Here is a 26,933-nt window from a genome sequence, read left to right as displayed (position 1 = left end):
CAAAACCAAAAAAAAAAAAAAAATCATTTCCTTGTGCAGCTGGCTTTCTTATGGGATGATGAAAAATCAGAAACCAGTTGATTACCTGTGGTACGTTAGAAGGTGGTAAGGATATGCATGTCTAAAAATGATAAATCAGTCCCTTGAAAGCTGATGGCACTGGGCAACTTGTCAGTTTTGTCTCTGCTGTGCCTGGGCTTGGGTGAGTGCCTGTTCCGGGATCAAGAACAGTGTCTCCCCTCTCCCTGCTCACCCTGCTTAATGGCTGTCCTCTGTCCTGGTCCAGATCATGGCCGAGACCTTGAAAGATCCCGTGATCAAGAGGTGTTGTGAAGCCCCGAACCGCCTCAGTGACCTGCAGAACGTCAGCGAGGGCCTGGAGAAGTGCCAGAAAAGCCTCAACGACTACTTGGATTCGAAGAGGAATGCTTTTCCGAGGTTCTTCTTCATTTCTGACGACGAGCTGCTCAGCATCCTGGGGAGCAGCGACCCGCTCTGCGTCCAGGAGCATATGATCAAGGTCAGCCCTCTGGGTGCAGAGGGGGCTCCCTGTGTGAGCCTCAGCACCGCCTTTGGTCCTCCCTGGTTGCCTTGCCATGAGGTCCAGCCCAGAGAGTTAAGACTGAAATGCTGCTGGAGTTGGTTGGTTGTTTTGTTTTGTGAGAGGGTCTGGCTCTGTTGCCCAGGCTGGAGTACAGTGTTGCAATCAAGGCTCACTGCAGCCTCAACTTCCCTGACACAAGTGATCCTGCCACCTCAGCTTCCGGAGTAGCTGGGAACACAGGTGCACACCACCATGCCCAGCTAATTTTTATATATATTTTTGGAGAGACGGAGTCTCACTATGTTGTCCAGGCTAGTCTCTAACTCCTAAACTCAAGCGATCTTCCCACCTCAGCCTCCCAAAGTGCTAGGATTATGAGTGTGAGCCACCACACTCAGTCCTAGAGTTTTTATTTGAAGCGTAAGCCTGATGATATTCACAGTCTGAAATCACAGCAGATTTAGCTCTTTTTCCACAGTCCAAAAATAGAAAAAAAAAAGAAATATACAAAGACTAATATATTAAACAGAGAAGCATTAGAGGATAGTGGTTTAGCACGTGGACTCTAGAACCAGATTGCTGGGGTCCAAATCTTTGCTCTATGCTGAGTTTCTGTGTGACCTTCGGCAAGTTACTTGATCTCTCTGGACATCAGTTTCCTTATCTGCGAATGGGCGTAACCCCAATAGTTACCTGTTTCAGTAGAGCTGTTATAAAGATGAAATGAGTTACTATTTATAAAGTACTTTGAACAGTGCCTGCCTTTCGATGTTGGCTAAATAACCCTCTCCACTACCCAGAATTGGCACTTGTTACCGTTCAGTCTTGTTTGGTTTGTCTGTTTTGTAAAGTTGTGCAGGTTCATCGTACTCTTGGTCCCCCTCCCCATTCATAGTTCCTTTACTTTCTAGAGCAGCCACTATCATGAATCTGTTGTGATTCCTTCCAGACCATAATTTCATACTTTAAAAACAAATGTATATGTCTCCGTGAACCATTTCCTGAATGGCAGGAAACAACAGAGAAAACTGTCCCTTGTGAGAGAGAACAGAGGCTGGCCGCACACGGTCGCTGGCCTGCTAATCAAAGCTCTTCATCTAGCTTCGGCCTGGAGCAGGGGCTCTGAGCCTCGGCACTGCTGCCATTTGGGGCTGGAAGACTCTGCCATGGGTGCTGTCCTGTGCATTGCAGGACATTAAGTAGCATTCCTGGCTGTGACCCACTAGATGCCAGTGGCACCCCCTCCCCAGTTGTGACAACCAGAAACATCTCCAGACACTGCCAGTGTCCCTGGTGGCAAAATTATCCCTGGTTGAGAACCAGTGTTGCAGGGTGATTCCCTCATTCCATATCAACAGAGTACTTAGGACAAGTACTTTCTTCCATGCCTTACTTTTAATTAACACTAACTTCCTTCTTAAAGTAAGATTCATATTTTTGACTGCAAGTTTTTCCTTTCTCAAGGGGGAGGCTTATACAGTATTCTGCTTCCACTTTTTTTCTTTTTTTGAGATGGGGCCTTGCTTTGTTTCCCAGGCTGGAGAGCAATGGTGTGGTCACAGCTCATCGCAGCCTCTACCTCCTGGGCTCAAGCAATCCTCTCGCCTCAGCCTCCCAAAGTGGTGGGATTACAGGCATAAGCCATTGTGCCTGGCTTTCTGCTTCCATTTTTTTTTTTTCTGAGATGGAGTTCACTCTTGTTACCCAGGCTGGAGTGCAATGGTGCGATCTCAGCTCACCACAACCTCCGCCTCCTGGGTTCAGGCAATTCTCCTGCCTCAGCCTCCTGAGTAGCTGGGATTACAGGCACACGCCACCATGCCCAGATAATGTTTTGTATTTTTAGTAGAGACGGGGTTTCACCATGTTGACCAGGATGTTCTCGATTTCTTGACCTTGTGATCCACCCGCCTCAGCCTCCCAAAGTGCTGGGATTACGGGCGTGAGCCACCGCGCCCGGCCTTCTGCTTCCATTTTTGTAAACAAATAAGTATTTTACTGTTATAGAAAATACCGCGTTAGGAATACTTCATTTATTGTTCGCCTCTTTTGCAAACCTCTGATTTTATTCTTCTTTTATTTTTTTTAAGCAGAGTCTCACTCTTGTCACCCAGGCTGGGGTGCAGTGGCGTGATCTTGGGTCACTGCAACCTTCACCTCCTGGCTTCAAGTGATTCTCCTGCCTCAGCCTCCTGAGTAGCTGGTACTACAGGCATGTGCCACCATGCCTGGCTATTTTTTTGGATTTTTAATAGAGATGGGGTGTCACCATATTGACCAGGCTGGTCTTGAACTCCTGACCTCATGATCTGCCCGCCTTGGCCTCCTAAAGTGCTGAGATTACAGGTGTGAGCCATCTCGCCCAGCCTGATTTTATTCTTTAAAGCCTGTTTGTTGTCTTCCTCTCCTCTCTGATTTGCGAGTGCCTTGTTCTATATGGTGGGCCGTAAAGGACCCGTTTTCCTAAATATTATTCTGATTCATAACAATGATGATAGTCAACAAATGCCAAGTGTTTAACAATGTGCCAGCAATTGACTCAGATTGTTTCATTTGATTGTCCCAAGCCCACCTTGTTAAGTGCCGTGATTATGTTAATTCCAGGCAGAGAGAGGAGGAGCAACTCACCCCTAGTTGCTGGATTGGACATTGGGGAAGCTGGGATTTCGCCACAGGTCTCTGTTCCCCAGCCTGGGGTGTTAATCACCCTTCCGTCTCCCCCACGTTCCGCTGGCTCCTGTCTAGATAGCTCCCCGTTCCAGCAGTGTTAGGGACAGAGTCTGGCTGCTGCTGCTTTCTTTTTCAGTCTTCCACAGATCCTTGCACAGAACGGAGTAAATGAAAGTGCCCAGTAAATGTCTTTCAGATGGCCACACACGGGGATGGACAACATCTGTCTTGCCTGTGATCTCAGCTCACCTGTTGCTGTTGCTGGCATCATGGCAGCTCTGATGGATGGAGGACCGCTGGCTGGTCTTTGATTCCAGAACTCAGTGACGGTCTTATGGGGTCGCCTCTCCCTGTTTTGCAGATGTACGACAACATAGCATCGCTGAGGTTTCATGACGGCGATAGTGGAGAGAAACTGGTGTCTGCGATGATTTCAGCAGAAGGAGAAGTCATGGAGTTTCGGAAGATCGTGCGGGCTGAAGGGCGTGTGGAGGATTGGATGACGGCAGTTTTGAATGAAATGAGACGAACTAATAGACTAATTACCAAAGAGGCTATTTTTAGATACTGTGAGGACAGAAGCAGGTAAGACTGTGAATGTGGATGTGCATTGGTCTATCCTACTTCATAGTCACAGTGGATTCATTTTAAGGGCTTGGAGTAGAGTGACTGACATTCTAAATGAGATTTATGTTTTTGGAATAGGTAATTAGCAGACAGATAGATGTCTTTATTGATTCATTGGTTGAGACAGGGTCTCGCTCTGTTGCCCAGGCTGGAGTACAGTGGCACAATGATTCACTGCAGCCTTGATCTCCCAGGTTCAAGAGACCCTCCCACCTGAGCCTTCAGTGTAGCTGGGACTACAGTTGTATGCTACCGTACCTGGCTAATTTTGTACTTTTTTGTAGAGATGGAATATCACTGTGTTACCCAGGCTGGTCTCAAACTCCTGGGCTCAAGCGATCCCCCCACACCTTGGTTTCCTAAAGTGTTGGGATTAGAGGCGTCAGCCACCACACCTGGGCAAGATGGCAGTCTTTACATGAGCACCACGTGCAGTACTCTCAAAGTGTGCTCCCTGATGGCAGCACAGGGCACCTGGGGTTGTTAGAAATGCTGATTCTTGGGTCTTACCCCACACCTGCCCATCAGCACTCTGGGGGTGGGGCCTGAGGATTTGTGTTTTTGCAAGCTCTCAGAAGATTCCCAGCACCCTTAGCATGCGAACCACTGACTTAGTGAACCACCAGAAGCTACGTGTTTAGTAGATTATGTGTATGTAATGTTGTTTCTGAAATATTTACTGAGTTTCAATCATTCTTTGATTTTTGTGGCTAGAGAGGCTTCAGGATATCATGCTGAGCCTTGCCTGCTCCTAGCAGCTGAGTGCAGTCCAACTGGAAAAGACTCTGGCTAACTTGTCCTATTAGATTGAGGCAGGATCCCCCATGAAGTTGGAGTATATTTGGCAGGGCCTTAATATAGACATAAAATCTTTCTTGCTATTATGAGAACACCATCCTCTTGATTTTGTACACTGCCTTTTTTAATTTGCAAAAGTGAAAATATCTACTTAAAAATAAATTATTAGAGAATAGCATAATGTTTATTTGATTATGATCCTACTGTTTTTGAGGTACTGTGGCATATCAAGAAGTTGTTGGCATTTTTATGTAGATATGTTCAGTGGTATGCTGGTAAACTGGGTGTCTATAAAAATTTTTTTAAAGCTTTGATTTAAATCATTTGCCAATTTCCATGGTGCAAATATTTCTGCCATGGCTGATTTCAAAGCTAAATGAAATAAAAGTAAGTGTTTTAACAACTAGCTTGCCAAATTCCTGAATATTTGACAATTAGTCTTGTGAGCTGATAGGAGGTGGCTCTAGCATTCATTTAACTAATATTTCTTCCGCCCCTGCTCTGGGCTATTCACTACGCTAGATGCTATTTCAAAATGAACTAGACAGAAATCTCTGCCTTATGTATGTAGCAATCACAGAATGTTTTAAAGTCTCTTTCATGCTTCAGAATACTGTGAATTTTACATCTGTATCAGTTGATTTTATTTGCATGATGGCCGCCACTTTGCTAGGGCATCGCTACATTTGGCCATGCTTACCTGGTGGAAAAGAGTGACGGAATGCAGCCTGAGGACTGAAAGATCTTTTTCTCATCCAGATGCTCCTTGAAGCACATGAACTTGTTGCTTCCAACAGGGGGACCAGATGAGCATGTTGATTTGCTTGTGCTGACACGTGTGGCGTCACTGAGAAGTTAGGGCCAGGTGTATCTAGTCCCAGGAAACACCAGCATCCTAGGCTTTCTTAGCTTTGCCCTGGTCATTCTATCTTCTCTGATCCCGTGGCCTCAGCTTTCACCTCTTCCTGTTTCCGATTCCAGGTGTGTTGTGCTTTGCAAGACCCATCTTTGTTCATCATTCCAGTGTCGTCCTCTGGGCCTTCATAATCTTTGTTGTGTCCCTCCTGATATGTAGGGATCATAGGTACTGTGAATTCATCTTCAGGCTTTAGCTGCACCACACAATTTTAAAATGAGCCAACAAAGATCAACGTTCTTTTTATACTCTTCTAAATTTATTTTGCCATTAACTGTACGTCATCAAGATAATGACTATGGTAATCCACAGTCACTTTTCCAGTCCTGGCATTGTATTAGTCTGTTTTCATGCTGCTATACAGAAATACCCAAGACTGGGTAATTGTTAAAGGAAAAAGGGTTATTGACTCACAGTTCTGCATGGCTGGGGAGGCCTCTGGAAACTTAGAGTCATGCTGGAAGGCAAAGGAGAAGCAAGTGCGTTTTTCACAAGGTGGCAGGAAAGAGAGTGAGGAGGAGGAACTGACAAACACTTAGGAAACCATCAGATCTCATGAGAACTCAGTATCATGAGAAGGGCATGGGGGAAACCGCCCCCGGGATCCAGTCACCTCCCACCGGGTCCCTCCCTCAACACATGGAGTGATGGGGATTACAATTTGAGATGAGATTTGGGTGGACACAAAGTCTAACCTTGTCAGGCATTTTCAGCTCTGAGTCCATTATTTTTTAAGTACACTTTAGAAGAAAAGCTTGCCTAAATGTATTTCAAGGCACTCACAAGCTCCGCAAGTGAATGCCTCTATAGAGGAAATCCAAGTGGCCAATAAACATACGAAAAGAGGACTCCACAGGATCTGCACATTACAGCAGGATGGGATGTTTTGTTTCACCTTTCAGACTGGAAGAAATTCAAAAGCACGATGCAACCTGGCCAGCCTGGGCAGTGTGGTCGGAGATTATGAAATTCTTTGTTGGAATTTTAATTTTCTTTCTCGAGACAGGGTCTTGCTCTGCTGCCCTGGCTGGAGTGCAGTGGTGTGATCTCGGCTCACTGCAGCCTTGAGCTCCTGGGTTCAAGCAAACCTCCCACCTCGGCCTCCTGAATAGCTGGGGCTACGGGTGGATGCCACCACATCTGGCTAATTTTTGTATTTTTGGTAGAGACAAGGTTTCACTGTATTCTGCAGGCTGGTCTCAAACTCCTGAGCTCAAGCAATCTGCCGCCGTGCCTGGCCTGGAATTTTTTTTTTTTTTTTTTTACTTCTTACAGTAAACCCAAAATACCAAGTAAGTTTAAAAACCTATCAAATGTTTTATTTTATTTTGTTTTTTAGAGACAGGGCCTTGCTCTGTCACTCAGGCTGGAGTACGCTGGCGTTATCATAGTTCGCTGCAGCCTCCATTTCCTCGGCTCCAGTGCTGGGACTTTAGGACCCCTGGAGTAGCTGGGACTTCAGGCACGCATCATCATGCCTGGCTAGTTTACAATTTATTTTTTTGTAGAGACAGGATTTTGCTATATTGCCCAGGCTGGTCTTGAATTTCTGGTTTCAAGTGATCCTCTGCTTTGGCCTCCCAAAGTGTTGGGATTACAGGCGGGAGCCACCGCGACTGGCCTGAAACATTTAAAAATGATCTGACATCTTTCTGTGGAGTTAGGTACCTGTAACATTTTTTGTGGGGAGGGGTACCCCGGCCTGGTATTTTACTATCTAGTCAGAGGTGGGTAACATCCTACTCCCAAGTCTTAGGTAAACAAATGTAGGCACTTGCTTACCTAAAGCCTTCACTTTGCCCTTCCTATTCCAGATCAAAGAAATAAATTCCCAAAGGCACTGTTTTTGGTGCCCGTCCCTGGACTGATCAGAGCCTCTTTCAGGTGTGCGTTTTCTGCAGGGTTGATTGGATGCTCCTGTACCAAGGCATGGTGGTGCTGGCCGCCAGCCAGGTGTGGTGGACCTGGGAGGTGGAAGACGTCTTCCGGAAAGTGCAGAAAGGGGAGAAGCAGGCCATGAAGAACTACGGCAAGAAAATGCACTGGCAGATCGATGAGCTGGTGACGCGCATCACCATGCCCCTGAGCAAAAACGACAGGAAAAAATACAACACCGTTCTCATCATCGACGTGCACGCCCGAGACATCGTTGATTCTTTCATAAGAGGCAGGTGGGCATGTTCCGGGGGCACTGGCGCTCCAAAAGGGACCCTTTGTGGTCCTTTGATCTCCCTCAACGGTTTCCACTTCCTCCTCCACTTTTCTTGCCATCCAGCATCCTGGAGGCTCGGGAGTTTGAATGGGAAAGTCAGTTGCGGTTTTACTGGGACCGGGAGCCGGATGAGCTGAACATCCGCCAGTGCACGGGAACCTTTGGCTATGGCTACGAGTACATGGGCCTGAACGGCAGGCTGGTCATCACGCCCCTCACCGACCGGATTTACCTGACGCTCACACAGGTGACTGTCGGCCTGGCGTGGTTGCCACTTACCTTGGGGCGGGGCATTTTCTCTATGCTTGAAGCATGATGACTGCAGGGATTGAAATAGCAAGGGAGATCGTTGCTTTGAAATCTTGAAAAACGTTTCCATTCGGGATGTGACTCGATTGACATCGTCTGAGATTAGGATGTCAGTGTGGCCGTGAGCACCCCGAGGCAGCTGCCCGCTCCCTGGTACACTGGTCTCTCAGCAGTGGTGTGTCAGGGTATCAGTAGAGGCCAATAGGAAAATGCAGAAATGTCAAAGAGGGTGACTGTCAGGGCAGGTGTGATGTGGTTTGTACGTCTTGTGGCAGCTTTTAGTCCTGAATCTATCTGTTCAGGTGAGCAGCCTTGGATGACAGAGATAGTGTCTCCATCCAGGACAGAGGGTAAACTAGTTTGCTGTGCAGGAAATGAAGCTAACACTTCCATCCAGGCAGAGCTTGAGCAGGCTTGCAGGCAACCCCCAAGACGGCTTGTCAGGTGCTTGCTAGTGTTCTTTTTTGCTTTTTATAAATTAGAGATGAGGTCTCGATATGTTTCCCAGGCTTGCCTTGAACTCCTGGCCTCAGGTGATCCTCCCACCTTGGCCTCCCGATTAGCTGGGAGCATAGCATGCACCACTGCACCTGGCTAGGGTGGTGGGCTCTTAAGCTCACAGTTTCTCGGCTGTGACTCTTACCTACTGTGGGTGCGGCATGCACCTGGCCTGTCTCCATATCACCTCATGGGATTTGCAGGGACAGGATGAAGGGAATGAGTGAGAGCAGGAAGCCATGCTGCTGTGAGTGTAAAGTCCTTTGCTTTTGAGAAAAATAGTGTAATCTTGTCTGTATTGGTTAGGGTTCTCCAGAGAAATAGAACCAATAGGACATAGCTCGCTCTCTTGTGCACACACACTCTCTCCATCCATCCATCCATCCATCCATCCATCCATCCATCTAATCTTTTCTTCCTTCCTTCCTTCCTCCCTCTTTCTCTTTTCTCTCTTTCCATCCATCCTATCCGTCCATCTATCTCTGTTTCTCTCTCCCTACCTATCCATCCTGTCTATCTACCTACCTACCTACTCGTCCTGTCTGTCTCTATTTCCCTGTTGCTGTCTCTATCTCTGTCTGTCTATCTGCCTACCTACCTACCCGTCCTGTCTGTCTGTCTGTCTGTCTGTCTCTCTCTCTCTCTCTCTCTCTCTGTCTGTCCAGATATTTGGGAAGAGATTTATTATGAGGTATTGACTCGTGTGATGATAGAGTCTGATTACTCTCATCATCTGCCATTTGCAAGCTGGAGAACCAGGAAGCCTAGTAGTGTTTGAAGTTCTGACAGTGAGAGAGCCGGTAGTGTAGATTCCTGTCTGGGTCTGAAGGCCTGAGAACCCGAAGTGCCCAGGGTAGAAGCCCAGTGCCCTGGCTCAAGCAGTCAGGCAGCCCCAGTGCCACCTTCCTCCATCCTTCCATTCTGTTCGGTCTTCAGCAGATTAGATGAGGCCCACTCATTTTGAGGAGGGTCATCTGCTTTTCTCAAATGTGAATCTCTTCCTGAAACACACTCATGGACACTCCCAGAGATAATGTTTAGACAGCTACCTGGGCATCCTGCGGCCCAGTCAAGTTGACACATAAAAGCAACCACCGCATTCTCTATTCTGTACCTGTTGTCACAGTGATGAATTTGGAAATGACGCCTGCTTCCTTCTGTGCACCAGAAAACATGTTTTGCATTTGGCTTATAACAGGCACTGTCCATGTATCTGGGTGGGGCCCCTGCTGGCCCCGCAGGTACTGGCAAAACTGAGACCACCAAGGACCTGGCAAAAGCCCTGGGCTTGCTCTGCGTTGTCACCAACTGTGGCGAAGGCATGGATTACAAGGTAAGGCCTTGCTGTTGCTGTTGGTGCTGGCTCATTGGGTAGAGAGCTGAAAGTGGGACACGGCATTTCACCTCCTAGTCTTCCATGAAGTGACATGGTGACAGCGGGAAGAAGGTAGTAGAAAACCTTCCACCCCCACAGTCTCAGAACCTAAATGTGTCTGCGTAAAGATTCTGCTTTGCTAGCAGGATATAGAGCAAGAGTCCCCGATTCACTAGCCTAGTAGAGTCAGGTAGACAATGTATGCGAGTAAAGCGGCCGGCAGACAGTAGAGAGTGGTGGGATCTGCAGCGAACTTGAGAGCCAAACTCCATCTAAAGAGGGCTCCACTGGCCGGGTGTGGTGGCTCACGCCTGTAACCTCAGCACTTTGGGAGGCCGAGGTGGGCAGATCATCTGAGGTCGGGAGTTGGAGACCAGGGTGACCAACATGGAGAAAGCCCGTCTCTACTAAAAATACAAAAAATTAGCCTGGCATGGTGGCGCATGCCTGTAATCCCAGCTACTCGGGAGGCTGAGGCAGGAGAATTGCTTGAACCTGGGAGGCGGAGGTTGTGGTGAGCCAAGATTGAGCCATTGCACTCCAGCCTGGGCGACAAGAGCGAAACTCCATCTCAAAAAAAAAAAAAAAGAAAGAAAGAAAGAAAGAAAAAAAAGAGGGCTTCACTGTCTAGCTTTGGTTCATAATCACCATTTGGGAAAGTGGACCCAATATTGCTAGATTTTCTGATATTTCAAGAAAAGAGAAGAGAAAAGGAGTTTTACACAGAAATCTGGATTTGTAAAATCCCGAGTAGAAGCCAGCCCATGAAGGGCCTCGGAAGTCCTGCCAGAAAAATCCACTAGTCAGGTGGCTGGTTGCCTGCTTCTCTGCCAATCAACTATCTCATTGTTTCCTTAATTTAGAAAATATATCCATAAATGTATTGCTTACAGCTTTAAAGATGAAAACTGCCCCTGTCCTGACATTTCGTTCTTCCTAGGCCGTGGGGAAGATTTTCTCTGGCCTGGCACAGTGCGGGGCTTGGGGCTGCTTTGATGAGTTTAATCGAATCGATGCGTCTGTGCTGTCCGTGATCTCCTCTCAGATCCAGACGATCCGAAATGCTCTGATCCATCAGTTAACCACGTTCCAGGTGAGACACGTGCCGGGACCGTGTCCCCAGGAGGGAAGCTTGCCATACTAGCTCTGAAACAGCAGATGGTGGGCAGCTGTCGCTCCAGATCAGGCTTCCTCTAGAAGATCTGTTGGCTTTTTCTTTTCCAGTTGAGATGATTGGGTTTCCAAAATTACCGTCATTGATGAGAAGGTTTGTAATAGTCCAAGGACTTCACACTGACTCCAGACATATCCTAACAGTTACGGGTGGGGGTGGGGCAGCATTCTCAAATAAGTCGTGTGCAGGGCCCTCTAGAAAGGAAAAAATATTCTTGGTGACTTCCCAAGTTTGAGAAAACCTGACTTACAAAGCGTATGTTCCATGTAATCACAATATCACAGTGAACAAGAAATTTTGCCTTCATAGCTTGTAAAGTTACGACATTGTAACAAGCAGGATTTGCAAGATGATCAAAGTGAGAAGGCCACATTTTTAAACAGTTGTTGAGAATTCCCAGTTTCTCTCTGCCTATGCATGTGCTTGTAGATGTGAGTTGAGAAGGCTGGATCCAAACTGGGAGAAACATGATCTGATTATGTAATCTAGGTGGCCCAAAAGGGGCTTCTCTGGGAACGCAGGACCGGCCTGGCTGGGCAATTTCCCTGCACCGGGGCCTTCTAGACCCTTTGCTTTTCTTCTGCTTCTGTCCACCCCACTCCATGCCCTGCATGCTTGTCACTTAAGCCACTTAGTGCGCGGTCACACCATGCCTTGTGACACCACATGCGTCCTTATCTGAGTGGAATTGTCCCTCCTTCCCCTTCACTGGAAAACTCCTATACATCCTTTAGAGCCACATTGGGAGATCTGGGATGAAAACTGAGCTTGAGCTGGTGGCCCTGGCATCTCACTTGCCGCCTTCTCAGATCTTGGTGGGACTCAGTGTTGAGAGATTGTGTCAGCTGGAGACTGTTCAGTATTTTCAGGATTCTGGTAAAGGGTCTGGATAGATTTCCTTCGGATGAGCTCTTTTGAGGTATTTTGGGGCTGAGCTGATTGCTCCCAAGAGAAGGATTTAGCATGTAATGCGTGTAGATTTCCAGAAGCTGTGTTTCTCAGAGCCAGAGGCCGCAGCTGTCTGTTGGTCCCTAGGGACCATCTGGGCCTCTTGTACGATACCAAGGGCGGGGGAATGGTCTCAGGGTGGACTTGAAAGTCAAGGCAGTGGAATGGTCTCAGGGTGGACTTGTAAGTCATGGCAGTGGCTCTGTTTTGGGGGAGGCTGGCTGTCTTCCCGGCTGCGCTCTACTTGGCAATGTAGACTGTGCCTCCTAAAAATAAAAATTTCTGTCCTCTGCCTGACTGGCGGGTAATAAAAATATGTATACGTCTGTATATGTGTGTGTGTGTGTGTATGTATATATATATATATATATATATATACATACACACACATAAAACTTCAGCAAGAGACAACCAGACTCAACCTTTGGCTACAGAGGCTAAGAATATAGGGATTTCTATGGTTCATTGGTACCTGGGGCAACCAGAGGAATGAAGACCGGTTTCTTGAGGGGTGCAGAAGTGGGATTCTTTAGCGGGGAGTGACTGCATGAAGTCCAGGCTCCCGCAGAGGGTGCAAAGGCGTGCCAGGTGAGAGGAATGGAAACTGAGCTGTGTGAGGTAGTGGGCCGGGCGCTCCCAACCTGTGCTATCTCATTTAATCACCACAGCCGTGCCACGAGGTAGGTTGCATTTCTGTTGTGCAGAAAAAGAAACTGAGACTCAGAGAGGTTGAGTGACCTGTTGAGGGTCCCACAGCCTCTCGTATCAGCCCCAGGCTCTGTGCTTTGTCAACTTTGGCCCTGTCTCCAAGGGGGTGCCCTTGGGTTCGAGTCTGAGTTTGGGGTTCCACTGAGACCTGCCCTCCTCAAGGGTTCAGTGAGGGGGGCCCTGCATTGAACACCGGGAGGGAAAAGGAGACAGGTGGTGTCATCCGCCTTGTACCATGAAAACGAATCCCACACGCTCGCTGCAGGCCTTCTTTCCAGGGCGGGCTGGCCAGGTCACCTAACTGCTCCTTTCTTCCTTCTCATCCTCCAGTTTGAAGGGCAGGAGATCACCCTGGACTCTCGCATGGGCATCTTCATCACCATGAACCCGGGCTACGCAGGCCGCACAGAGCTGCCCGAGTCGGTGAAGGCGCTGTTCAGGCCCGTGGTTGTGATCGTGCCTGACCTGCAGCAGATCTGCGAGATCATGCTTTTCTCCGAGGGCTTCCTGGGGGCCAAGGTGGGGCCGTGGCAGCACTGGGCTCGGCGGGCACACTCACCCGGGTCTGCTTCCAGACTGGGGACCTAGGATGCGCTAGCTCCATGTGGCTCTTCCAGACTGGGGGCCCAGAACACGCTAGCTCCATGCAGCTCTTCCAGACTCGGGGCCTAGAACATGCTAGCTCCGTGTGGCTCTTCCAGACTGGGGACCGAGGACACGCTAGCTCCGTGTGGCCCTTCCAGACTGGGGGCCTAGGATGCATTAGCTCCACATGGCTCTTTGATTTTTGTTTTTTTCTGCTGTGTCTCTCTTCTCCCTCCCCCACCTCTTTTTTTTTTTTTTGAGATGGAGTCTCACTCTGTCTCCCCCGAGGCTGGAGTCCTGTGGTGCGATCTCGGCTCACTGCAATCTCCACCTCTTGTGTTCAAGCAATTCTTCTGCTTCAGCCTCCCAAATAGCTGGGACTACAAGTGTGTGTCACCACACCTGGCTAATTTTTGTATTTTTAGTAGAAATGGGGTTTCAGCATATTGGCCAGGCTGGTCTTCAAACTCTTGACCTCATGATCTGCCCACCTTGGCCTCCCAAAGTGCTGTGATTATAGGCGTGAACCACCACGCCCAGCCCTTCCTGCACCTGTTTTAAAATTATAACTCTTAATTTTGGAATAATTTACAATGCATAAGAGGTTGTGACAATAGCAGCACAGAATTTCCGAGTGCCCTTTCTCCACAAGAGCACCTCACATACCCACAGTCCACTTTCCAAACCAGGAAGCTGGTGTTGGCACAAGTGTCATTAACTCAGGGATAGACGTTATGCAGATTTCACCGGGTTTCACATTTTCTCTCTGGCGTATGCGTGTTGTTAGTTCTATGATGTTTTATCAGATGTGGACAGGAGTGGCCGTTACCACATCAGGATATAGAACTATTCCATCATGGTACCCTCATGGTACCCCTCCCGGGTCTGACTCTGTTACCCAGACTGGAGTACGGTGGTAAGATCCCAACTCACGGTAGCCTCAAATTCCTGGGTTCAAGTGATCTTCCTGCCTTACCTTCCCGAGTAGTTGGGATCACAGGCAGACGCCATCACGCCTGGCTGATCTTGCTTATTTTTTTGTAGAGACAGGGTCTCTGTAGCCCAGGCTAGTCTCAAACTCCTGGGCTCAAGTAATCCTCCTCCCTTAGCCTCTTGAGTAGCTGGGACTACAGGTGTGCACCACCACACCTGGCTAATTTTTGTATTTTCAGTAGAGATAGGGTTTCCCCATGTTGGCAAGGCTGGTCTCAAACTCCTGACCTCAGGTCATCCACCCACCTCGGCCTCCCAAAGCACTGGGATTACAGGTGTGAGCCACCACACCTGGCCCAGTTACAGCCTTAATCATAGATTTGGGTCAAAATAAGAAGCGATGTATTTCTGGAGTGTGATTCCTACAGTTGGTTCTGTTCTTTAACTTAAGCTGGTGAAGATTTTGGTAACACAGATGTTCCTTTAAATTAGTTCCCAATTTGCCATATTTAAAAATGAAGGACCCACCCTGGTATTTCTGAAAGTTAGAGATGAAATTTGCTATTTGTAGAGCAGCTATGCTGGAACGCCTGCACCATTTTCTTGCATTTGTAGAACGATGTTCCGTTGCTCTTGCATCATTTTATTTTATCTCCATTTTTTTTTCATTCTCTTCTACCAAAAAGACTCTGGCAAAAAAGATGACGGTTCTGTACAAGCTGGCCCGGGAGCAGCTGTCCAAGCAGCACCACTATGATTTTGGACTCAGAGCGCTGAAATCAGTGCTGGTCATGGCTGGCGAGCTGAAGAGAGGCTCCTCCGATCTTAGGGAGGTAGGGACCAGGTGCTGGAACATTCTCTGGCTTCAGCTGGTTCATGCACGTTTACTGCCTGCTGCGGGGGAGGTGCCGGAGCACAGGATGATGTCACCCGAAAGTGTTAGGTCTTAGCTGCTGCTTCGCCCAGTGGCCTGGCCTTACTTTGGTCTCTTACCTGTTATAGCATTTGCTTGTAATTATACTTGCTAGCTTAAGGTCGAGCGCAATGTCCTCACTCCAGTACCAGCATTTACGATGCTCCCATAGTAATAATCAGTCCGTAGTCTCAGGATGGTGTGGTGGAAGGGTAAAGACTAACAAAATTCTCATGAAAGCATGAATGTGAGTTTTTATTTTCTCTTCGCAACAAAAGAGGGGAATAAATGTTTGTTTTTACATGGATTTACTCTAAAGAAAAGGTTCTGTCAATGCCATTCTGTGTGCAACAGGCTCACTTGTTTCTCTAGTGATTGTACTCACAGTGTTACACACACACACACACACACACACACAGAGAGAGAGAGAGAGAGAGAGAGATCTGGGTAGTTAAGACAAAATGAAACAGCCGTGAGTGCAGTGACAGAAGACTGTTCATGTCCGTAGGAGGAGAGACTGCTGCGAATCAATTTATTCTTTTGGAGTTTTCATACATTTGTTTTTGTTTTTGTTTTTTTTGAGATGGAGTTTTGCTCTTGGTTCCCAGGCTGGAGTGCAATGGTGCAATTTTGGCTCACTGCAACCTCCGCCTCCCAGATCCAAGCAATTCTCTTGCTTCAGCCTCCTGAGTAGCTGGGATTACAAGCATGTCCCACCACACCTGGCTAATTTGTGTGTGTGTGTGTTTTTAGTAGAGATGGGGTTTCTTCATGTTGGTCAGGCTGGTCTTGAACTCCCAACCTCAGGTGATCTGCCTACCTTGGCCTCCCAGTGTTGGGATTACAGGCATGAGCCACCACACCCGACCCACATTTGGGTTTCTTTTTTTGGAGGGGACAAAGGAAGAGTTATTTATGCTTTTACAAAAAAGGAAACTGTAAAATGTAAAACACTATAAAGTCAGATGGAGCTGCATTTGGCCTTTTTACTTGTTTTTCTTTTATCTTTCTTTTTTTTTTTTTTTTGAGACAGAGTGTCGCTCTTGTTACCCAGGCTGGAGTGCAATGGCACGATCTCGGCTCACCGCAACCTCCGCCTCCTGGGTTCAAGCAATTCTCCTGCCTCAGCCTCCTGAGTAGCTGGGACTACAGGCACACGCCACCATGCCCAGCTAATTTTTTGTATTTTTAGTAGAGACGGGGTTTCACCACATTGACCAGGATGGTCTCGATCTCTCGACCTCATGATCCACCTGCCTCAGCCTCCCAAAGTGCTGGGATTACAGGCTTGAGCCACCGCGCCCGGCTTTACTTGTTTTTCTTAGGAGAAAGGAGTTACAGGGAAACGTCTCTCATTTTCTCCCCTGCTCCTCTATGTCCAAAGTTGAAGGGAGATTGTACTATTGTGTGCGTCATATCTTCTGAACTGAAAAACCACTGATGCCACTTTCCTTTCAGTCTCAGCAACAGGAAAACAGTCCCAAGTGCCATCTAAGGCTCTACAGAAAAGAAGGAAGCCATTTGCTGCAGTCTGTCCTCCTAGGGAGGGAATAGGGTCCCATCACTGCTCTCAGAGCAGCTTTGTCTCTTCCACTGCCCTTAACGCAGCCATGCGTTCACAGGGCTAACTGCTGCACAGTCTGCTGCTTCCTTAGAAGAATGAAGACACATTGCATATACCAAATATCCAAAGACTTCTGAGAAAGAAGTTGAAAGCTTTTTGAAAGGAGAGAGATTTTCCTCCTTTTCTAGGAGGAAAATCCCTCTTCTCATCCAAAAATGTGGACTTAACACATGTAAAACTGTTTGTACAGAGACTGTGATGGTTTCTTCACATATAAAATCAACTTTGCTAGATTGTCTTTGCCCTTCTTTATCACGTCAAAAGTTTGCAAACTCGGACCTTTGTTCTTACTCAGTAAATCTGTGTTCTTACTCAGTAAAGCTGTGGCTGAAACAGGAAGACATTTAAAAACCCCTAAAATCAGCTATACTTGCCATTTGTTTAGTCTTCTTTGGAATAAAAAGTAAAGAATTCAAATACCACCACCTAAGCACCTATTTCAAATGCACCCTCAGCCTTCCGCTTGCGAAATGTCTTTACAGTTAAGCAAATGGAAGAAGACTCACTGGCTTCTTTCTTCTGGGAAGGCAGGGTAGCTGCAATCCCAGGGGCTTCTGTGTCCAATCTGAGAGGCAGAACAAAAAGTAAAGTGGCCTTTTGCATTCCAAATCCTGGAGGTAATGCCGGGAGACACCCACATTTCCAGACAGTGAAGGCTGAGTGAAAGAAGCAGGACTCCTCATTCTAGGAGACACTTGCCAGGTCCCAAGTTCAGAATTTGGTTTTGAGATGTAAATAAAAGCATCTAAGACCTGGTGCAGTGACTCAGGCTGGTAATCCCAGCACATTGGGAGGCCAAGGTGGGAGGATTGCTTGAGGCCGGAAGTGTGAGACCAACCTAGGCAACATGGCAAAACCCCATTTCTTCCAAAACAAACAAGCACAAATCCCCCAAACCAAAAAACTGAACTGGGCCTGGTGGCATGCTCCTACGGTCCTAGCTACTTAGGAGGCTGAAGTGGGAGGATTGCTTGAGCCTGGGAGGTGGAGGCTGCAGTGAGCCAAGACGGCACCATTGCACTCCAGCCTGGGTGACAGCGTGAGACCCTGTCTGAAACACACACGCACACTACACAGTGCGTAGTGTGTGTGTCTGTGTGTGTGTGTATATATACATATATATATATATATATGTATATATATGCACCTAAAGGTCAAGGAAAACGTTCTTCCTGTGATAAGGAACCTTTGCTTTAGTGTGGATGGCCATGCCCCTCTGTAACGTGGGGAGGAAGAAGGTTCTGCTCCTTCCCTCTGACTGAGATCTGTTTTCTTCTCCTCACACAGCCCACCAGGACACTCGGCCTCGCAGGAGCAGGCCCACCCTGGCCCCAAGGCTGGATCACAGCACGCACCTCACTCCTCTGCCTGTGCTCCTTTATTTTATTTTATTTTTTCATTTATATACAATTTTATATTTTACTTTTATATATTTTATTTTATATTTTTATTTTCATACGGAAATTTGAAAACAGCAGTATGAAATTTTATGTTTATTAAAAGTTTATGATTTTATTAAATGTGAAATATGAATTATGTATTTTATATCACATATAATTTATGCATATTTTATACTATATAATATGCATATTAACATTTTATGTAGATTTTATAAATTTATATAATTTATAAATAATACAAATATAATTTATAAATTCATATAAATTATATAAAATAATATAAAACTGTAAATTTTTATTTATATGAAATTTTAGTGTATGTATACAATTTATATAATTTTTCATATTTCATTTTAAAATTTATATTTCATTTATCTATATTGTGTGTGTGTGTGTGTGTGTGTGTGTGTGTGTAACTTTTTCTCGAGACAGAGTTTCACTTTTGTTACCCAGGCTGGAGTGCAATGGCACGATCTCAGCTCACTGCAACCTCCGCCTCCTGGGTTCAAGAGATTCTCCTGCCTCAGCCTCCCGAGTAGCTGGGATTATAGGCACCCGCTGCCACACCAGGCTAATTTTTGTATTTTCAGTAGAGATGGGGTTTTATCATGTTGACCAGGCTGCTCTCAAACTTCTGACCTCAGGTTATCCACCCACTTCAGCCTCCCAAAGTGCTGGGATTACAGGTTTGCGGCACTGCACCTGGCCATATATATGTATATTATATAATATGAAGTCCATATTATATGATATGAAATATATGGAATATATATATTTTATATTTCATGTTTAATGATTTTATATAATCACATATTTTAATATAAAATATGTAAAAATTTTAAAAATTAAAATGTGTAAAAAAACAGAAATTATATAATTTGAAGTTATATACATTTTTGTAATTTGAAATTATATAATTTTAAATTAAATGTGTATAAAATTTCTTAAAAGTATAAAATGTTTATGTGAAAATGGTATTTTATAATTTATGAGGGTGTTTCTGCTGGGTTGGAAACCCAGTCCAAAGCATGGAGTTCCTTTGAAAATCTCCTGGAAACATGTGTTTCATTTCCTGCAGGACGTGGTGCTGATGAGGGCCCTGCGTGACATGAACCTGCCCAAGTTTGTGTTTGAAGATGTCCCTCTTTTCCTCGGCTTGATTTCGGATCTGTTTCCTGGGCTGGACTGCCCTCGCATCCGCTACCCTGACTTCAATGACGCGGTAGAGCAGGTGCTGGAGGAGAACGGCTACGTGGTCCTCCCCGTCCAGGTAAAGCCAGGAAATGACATCACTGGCCACGTGTCCGTCCCATTGGTTTTTGCTTTTATAGTTCTTTAAAAATATATGTATAGAAAATACATGTAAGTTTCACCATCTTAACCATTTCTCCCCATTTTTAAATTGCAGTAAAATGCAGGCACCAATATTGATCATCTTCCTTTCTTTTTTATTTTCCAGAAAAATTTAACAGGTTTATTTATAATTATTATAAAGTTGAACTGCGGAAACTTGTTCACTGAAGCATTTTAACTTGCATTAACGCTTTATGTCTCCGCATTTATATTAAAAATTCACACACAAACGAAAATGGAAAAACTGCCAATATCTTATTTCTGTCCCCTATTTTTCCCCACCATAATCAAAAGGTACCTTTTGACCCATGGGAAAAAAATTATCTAACGTTCAGAATGACCAGTAACAGGAAGAAGAGAATTTTTTTTTTTTTTTTTGAGAATGAAGTGTTTCCCATCACAGTGGATTCTTAAGCACGTTCTCCACATGCGTGGCGTGCTAGCTGCATGTCTTTTGGTGTAATCGTTACACGTCTGGCACAGTTGGCACACGGGTTGGTGTCTTCAAAAAGGTCAAACAGAGGCCTCACTTGCCTCCTGCAAAGCACTGATAGCTGCGCTCTGGAAGTGCAGATCTGTTTTAAAATCCTCAGCAATTTCTCACACCAGATGCTGGAAGGGAAGTTTGCGAATCAGAAGTTCAGTGGACTTCTGATAATGTCTAATTCCACAGAGTGCCACAGTACCAGGCCTGTAACGATGAGGTTTCTTCACCCCTCCAGGAGAGGGTGCACTCTTGTGAGCGGCTTTTGTAGCCAGTTGCTTCCTGGGTGCTTTACCACCGGTAGATTTGCGGGCAGTCTGCTTTGTACGAGCCGTGGTATAGAAACCTCCTTACTTACCCGCCTCTCCTTCGACTGGAGCTCGGAGAGTGGGAGGCGGCGCTGGCGTTGGAGAGCAATAGTGGCAGCTGTGAACATAACTTTTTTTTTTTTTTTTTTTTTTTTGAGACAGTCTCGCACTGTCACCCAGGCTGTAGTGCAGTGGCGTGATCTCACTGCGATCTCCACCTCCTGGGTTCAAGCAATTCTCCTGCCTCAGCCTCCAGAGTAGCTGGGACTACAAATTAGCCACCACCCCCAGCTAATTTTTTTGTATTTTTAGTAGGGATAGGGTTTCACCATGTTGGCCAGGATGGTCTCGATCTCCTTACCTCTTGATCCGCCCGCCTCAGCCTCCTAAAGTGCTGGGATTGCAGGTGTGAGCCACTGTGCCTGGCCCATCTTCCCTACTTTTTTTTTTCTTTATTTTTACCTGCAACTGTCTTTTTGTATAACTCAACTTCTCTACTTTAAAATGTAGAGTTTGTTGGCATTAAGTATGTTCACGTTACTGTATAACCATCACCATTATCCATCTCCAGACCATTTTCATATTGCAAAACTAAAGCCCTGTGCCCATTAACAGCTCACATTCCCACTCCCTCCATGCCCCACAACCTCTGCTCAACTTTCTGTCTCTATGCATTGGACTACTCTAGGTACCTCCTGTAAGTGGAAGCATATAATTTTTGTCCTTTTGTGTTTGGCTTATTTCACTAACATAGTGCTTTCAATGTTTATGCATGTTGTAGCATGTGTCAGAATTTCTTTTTAAGGCTAGATTATCTGTGTGTGCGTGTGTGTATGTGTTTGTATACATACAGTTTTTCACAAGTGTGATCAAATGATTCAAATATTTTGTTTTGAGGCTTTAACCATCAGAGATTCTTCCCCCACCCCACCCCACCCCGTTTTTTTCCCTGAGTCCCACAAAAAAATTAAATTAGATATTGCTGGGGTAGGATTTGGATCCTCTGAAGCCTGTAAGGTTGCATATGTTGTCATTAAGCCCAAAATGTATTGATTGGCAGGGTCTGGCTGAGAGTTTAAGTGCCCAGAGCCTCCAGGCCGGGGGTGGGGTGGAGGAGTGGGGTAACCTCGGGTCGGGCAGCTTCAGGGCATCAGGCTACCCCGGAGACCTCAGGCCTGGGCAGTGGGCAGCAGGTGCTGGCCATGGACCAGAGCTTTCTGTGCCTTTCGTGACCCTGATTTCCTCTGGAGATGGTTGTTTAAAAAGATGTGTTTTCTGGAAGGAATGTAAAATGGTGCAGCCACTCTGGAAAACAATCTGGCAGTTCCTCAACAGGTTAAACTGAGAGTTACCATAAGACTCAGCAATTAAAAAAGAAACAGAACAAAAAACAAAAAAAACCCCAAAAAATACAATCAACACATTTTTGCCAAAGAGAGAGAGAGAGAAAAAAAGACCCAGCAATTTCTCTAGTGGGGATCGACCCAAGAGTGAGGACGAACGTCCAGTCAGAATTGTTCACAAATGTTCGGAGCAGCAATATTCATAATAGCCAAAAAGTGGGAACAACCCGGTGTCCATCAACTGATGGATCAACTGCTGAAACAGAATGTGGTCTGCCCATCCCGTGGGATAGACATTGGCCATAGAAAGGAATGCAGCACTGACCCACGCTACATCGTGGATGAACCTTGAAAACGCGCTAGGTGAAAGAAGCCAGATGTGAGAGATCACATCTTCTAGGATCCCACTTCCATGAAATGTCCAGAATAGGCAAATGCATGATTGGGAGAGATGGGTACAGGGTTTTTGTTGTTGTTGTTGTTGTTGTTATTTTTTTGTTTTTTGCAGGGAGAGGTAATAAAAATGTTCTAAAATTGCTTATGGGGATGTTTGCACAACTCCGTGAATATGCTGGAAACCATTGACTCAAGGGTAAATTGTACAGTGTGTGTGTTATATCTCAATAAAACTGCTTCAGAAAAAGATAGGTTTTAGCTCAGCTGCCACTGTTGTTCCCGCAGGTGGATAAAGTGGTTCAAATGTTCGAGACCATGTTAACCCGCCACACGACAATGGTGGTGGGGCCCACAGGCGGGGGCAAGTCCGTAGTCATTAACACGCTGTGTCAGGCCCAGAGCAAGTGAGTATGAGCCCCATGGGGAGGGCCTGGCTGCAGGGGGCGCACAGGGAACGTTTGGTGGCCGTGTTACCGAGTCCCACTGAGCTCTCTGATTTCCTGGGAGGGTAAATTTGTCCTACACACCCCTTTCGACTCAGCATATGCTTACTGACTTTATTGCTGACTTAGTTAAGGTATTTTAGAATGCGAAATAGTGACACATTTGTGCATCATGTGGTGAATAGGTTCATTTGTGAAATTAGAATTCCATAAACTGTCTTATAAGGAGACTTTGAAAACGAAAGTAAGTCATAGTTTCTTGGTGTCCGGATTGCTTCCTTAAAGTAAGTCAGGATTCACATTATGCAGCACTGCTGTGGTTTCAGAGTGGCCAGGACAAGAATGTCACTTCTCTGGGTGCCTTATAATCTCCAGCCCTGCAGAGGCAGTTCTTTGTGAAGGAAAAAGTGATTGTACATTCTCGCATAGAAGATCATAAAGGAGCCGGGCATGGTGGCTCATGCCTGTAATCCCAGCACTTTGGGAGGCCAAGGTGGGAGGCTGACATAGGCCAGGATTTTGAGAACAGCCTGGGCAACATAATGAGACTCTGTCTTTACGTTAAAAAAAAGTGAGCTGGGTGTGGTGATGTGCACCTGTGGTATAGCTACTCAGGAGGCTGAGGAGGGAGGATAGCTTGAGCCCAGGAGTTTGAGGCTGCAGTGGGCGAGGATTGTGCCACTGCAAACCAGTCTGGGCAGCAGAGTGAGACCTTCTCTCTAAAAAAAAAAGAGAGAGTGTATCATAAAAGCCTGCAGTGGATTGAAAGCCTTCTACCCAAAGTGGGTTCCTGACTCTTCACTTCTCCCCTGAGCAGTAACTAACTAGATTCCAGAAAGGCCTTGGATGCTGATAGCCTGGCAAAAAATCTAAATCAAGCCTACAGTTTTTGTGACTTAAACATTTCTAGGTAGTCTATGAAATCTAAAGAGTAAGTGACGGTCATTTGTTCCCATTATTTCTTCATATGTTTCATATGAAAAAAACCAGTCGAAAGTGGCTTACTGACTCTTAAGTGGGCATCTGCATTTCATTCTTTTTATTTTTTATTTTTGAGATGGAGTCTCACTCTGTCGCCAGGCTGCAGTGCAGTGGTGCAATCTTGGCTCACTGCAAACCTCCGCCTCGTGGGTTCAAGCAATTCTCCTGCCTCAGCCTCCCGAGTTATCTGGGATCGCAGGCGCGTGCCACCACACCCAGCTAATATTTGTATTTTTAGTAGAGAGGAGGTTTCACCATGTTGGCCAGGATAGTCTCCATCTCTTGACCTCGTGATCTGCCCACCTCCGCCTCCCGAAGCACTGAGATTACAGGCGTGAGCCACCGCGCCCGGCCTGGGATTTCATTCTTTAATTAATTCATTGTTAGATAGTTTATAGAACTATCACATACATATGTTGTGTATGTGTCATATAACATGTACATTGTTATTGTTTACTGACTTGTTGGTTGTGAACTGGGGAGTGCGTGAAGTTTAGTTCTCTTTAGATTAATTGGTGTTACAGTGAGTGCTGCGGTATTTACAGGCATCGTGGGGAGAAATGCCGTCTGCCTGATTCACGAAGTCCACTCAGAGCGGGTGCCATCCTGTAAATAAGAAGGATTGAACATTAGTAGTTCAAAGCCTTGTTATTATCCTGGATGACCGAGTATGGTCTCCTATACGCCCTTAATTCTGAGATATTCACTTAAATGTCATGTATATGAATATGTAATATGCATAAATATGAAACATACATGACATTTAGCTTCTTGGTGCCCTCGAAAGGCAGAGCTGTGCTTCTAGTCCAGACTTCATTTGTGCGGTGGCCACAGTTTTGGTGAAATGTGGTTGCTTTATGTTTGGAAGAAACCACTAACAGTGAAGGGAAGCCCAGGGGAGGGTCTACATGGGTTGCATTTTAAATTCTGGATTGAATTCAAAACATCTAATTCCTCACAGAGGGAACCCAGATTGTTTTCCTCATGCATTTAGTTTGCTTGAACCATGGCTAAAGTTCTCTTGATTTAGGCTTGGGCTGATGACAAAGTTATACATCCTGAACCCCAAAGCTGTGAGTGTCATAGAACTCTATGGCATCCTGGACCCCACCACTCGAGACTGGACCGATGGGGTGTTGTCAAACATCTTCAGGGAAATCAACAAGCCAACGGATAAGAAGGAGCGAAAGTGAGTATCCTTTGCAGGTAGGAAAGAGCCTGCGTTAGTTAATGTTAATTAGCTCATCATTAAAAATGGTGGCAGGACCCGGCATGGTGGCTCTCGTCTGTAATCCCAGTACTTTGGGAGGCCGAGGTGGGAAGATCACAAGGTCAGAAGTTCGAGAGCAGCCTGGCCAATATGGTGAAACCCCATCTCTACTAAAAATACAAAAATTAGCTGGGCATGGTGGTGGGCCTCTGTAGTCCCAGCTACTTGGGAGACTGAGGCAGAATTGCTTGAATTGGCCGGGAAGCGGAGGTTACAGTGAGCTGAGATCACACCACTGCACTCCAGCCTGGGCAACAGAGTGAGACTCTGTCTCAAAAGAAACAAAAACAAAAACAAAAATGGTGGCAGGACTATACATTGTATACATTGCGGCTTCGTGCTTGGATTTCAACAGACTTAGAATGGAAACCCAGAGGCTGTGCTTAGGAAGTGCGGTGTCCAATCTTAGTGCTTTGTATGTGTGAGCAGTCTTCTTAGCGATGCAGTGCGGTAGGTACCGGGATTGTTCCAGGTTACCACGGAGAAAACTGAGGCCTAGAAGGGCCGCAAACGTGCCCCAGTGTCGGGGATTTGACCCTGATCTGTGTGACTCTAAGTCCTCAAATGTAGCCACTGTCAAGCTCCTGGTCACCATGTTCTCTGGCTAGGTAAGTCAAGGAAAGGTAGCAAAGTGCTGTGGAGTGTGCAGGCGTGCCCTCCTGAGCCACAGCTTTCCATCTGTAGATGTGATTGATGGTGCCCCGATGACGTCACCTCATATCATGGCTGGGGCCAAGTGAGGTCAAGTAAGGAAAGGCTTGGGGATGGGGGAGTGTCAGGTAAAAAGCTTTTAGTTGGTCCTATAATATCTCTTTGGTAAACTCAGGAATGGTTCTGATTTTATGTTCTAATCAAATCCCATTAATAATAAATAAAATCCTTAAACAACAAGAGTCCAAAGTCCCGACTCGTGGCTTTTGAAACACTTCTTCTGAGCGCTTTCCCCTGATTCTGGATGAACTCAGGATTCCACACTGAGTCCCTTTGTCTTGTTTCATGGCAGTCTTTAATTTTGAGCAGTTCCTTAGGATTTCTTTATCTTTTATGACTTTCTTGTTCTGGAAGATTCCGGACCAGCCGTTCCAGAGAATGCTGTCAGTTTGGGTTTGTCAGTTGCTTCTTCGTGATTAGATTCAGGCTACGCCTCTTTGACAGGAAGGCCATGGGACTGGTGCTGTGTCCTCTGCATCTTATCACGGCACATGGTGTTGGTTGCCCTGTTATGGGTGGTGGTAATCTTGATTTATTGGGTAAAGGTGCTGTTTTCCTCTTTGCAATTGATATGCAACTGTAAGGAAATATCTTATGACTAAGTAAATACCCCATTTCTCATCCAGCCTTCACCCATTCACCCAGTGGTTTGAGCAGCTATTGATGGTTGCGCGAATCTAGTTGTCATAGTCATCGTCTCCTTCTTCCTCCTCCTCCTCACCTTCCTCTTCTTCTTTTTTATTTTTTTTTTGAGAGGGGTCATACTCTGTTGCCTAAGCTACGTACAGAGGCATAATCATGGTTCACTGCAGCCTTGAACTGCCGGGCTCAAGCAGTCCTCTCACCTCACTCTTCCGAGTGGTTGTGACTACAGGTACATGTCACCATGCCCAGATAATTTTTGCTTTTTTTGTAGAGACAGGGTCTCCCATTACTGTCCAGTCTTGTCTTGAACTCATGGGCTCCAGGGATCTTTCTGCCTCAGCCTCCTAAAGTGCTGAGATTACAGGTGTGAGCCACCATGCCTGGCCTTTGAGTCTTCTTATAATGAACGTAAATGGGGACTTTCTATAGGGACAACTGGTGACATTTGAATGTGGACTATATATTATATAATAATATGTGTCAATATTAGATTTTCTGACTTGGGTAATTCTGCTCTGGTTATGTAAGAGAAAGTGCTTATTCTTAGGAAATACTTGCTTTGGGGGAAAGGGGCATTTTATCTGCAACTGACTCAAGTGATTCAGAGAGAAAGAGAGAGAGAGTGTGTGTGTGTATGTATATGAGAGTGCAAATGTGACAAAAAACCATAACAATTGGGGAATCTGGTTGAAAGCCATATGGGGGTTCTTCATACTATTTTATTCTTGTAACTGTGTAAGTTTGAAATTCTTTAAAAATAAAAAG

The 26,933-nt window shown here is 46.0% G+C and overlaps 1 protein-coding gene across 2 annotated transcripts in view; it reads left to right on the top strand.

The window, feature by feature from the left end:
- Window positions 1-26,933, top strand: part of DNAH10 (dynein axonemal heavy chain 10) — a 175,775-nt gene that overhangs the window by 77,928 nt on the left and 70,914 nt on the right. For both annotated transcript variants that reach the window (XM_039471919.2, XM_074402071.1), the window contains exons 29-39: window positions 287-520; window positions 3,576-3,799; window positions 7,457-7,726; window positions 7,831-8,014; window positions 9,773-9,907; window positions 10,890-11,042; window positions 13,110-13,298; window positions 14,984-15,130; window positions 19,313-19,504; window positions 22,404-22,522; window positions 24,573-24,731. In XM_039471919.2, coding sequence (XP_039327853.2) covers window positions 287-520; window positions 3,576-3,799; window positions 7,457-7,726; window positions 7,831-8,014; window positions 9,773-9,907; window positions 10,890-11,042; window positions 13,110-13,298; window positions 14,984-15,130; window positions 19,313-19,504; window positions 22,404-22,522; window positions 24,573-24,731 — 2,006 coding nt within the window. The remainder of the gene's footprint in view (window positions 1-286; window positions 521-3,575; window positions 3,800-7,456; window positions 7,727-7,830; window positions 8,015-9,772; window positions 9,908-10,889; window positions 11,043-13,109; window positions 13,299-14,983; window positions 15,131-19,312; window positions 19,505-22,403; window positions 22,523-24,572; window positions 24,732-26,933) is intronic.

The sequence above is a fragment of the Saimiri boliviensis genome, chromosome 7, assembly GCF_048565385.1.
Source record: "Saimiri boliviensis isolate mSaiBol1 chromosome 7, mSaiBol1.pri, whole genome shotgun sequence".
Lineage (NCBI taxonomy): Eukaryota > Metazoa > Chordata > Mammalia > Primates > Cebidae > Saimiri > Saimiri boliviensis.
This window is presented reverse-complemented; position numbering and strand designations above follow the sequence as displayed.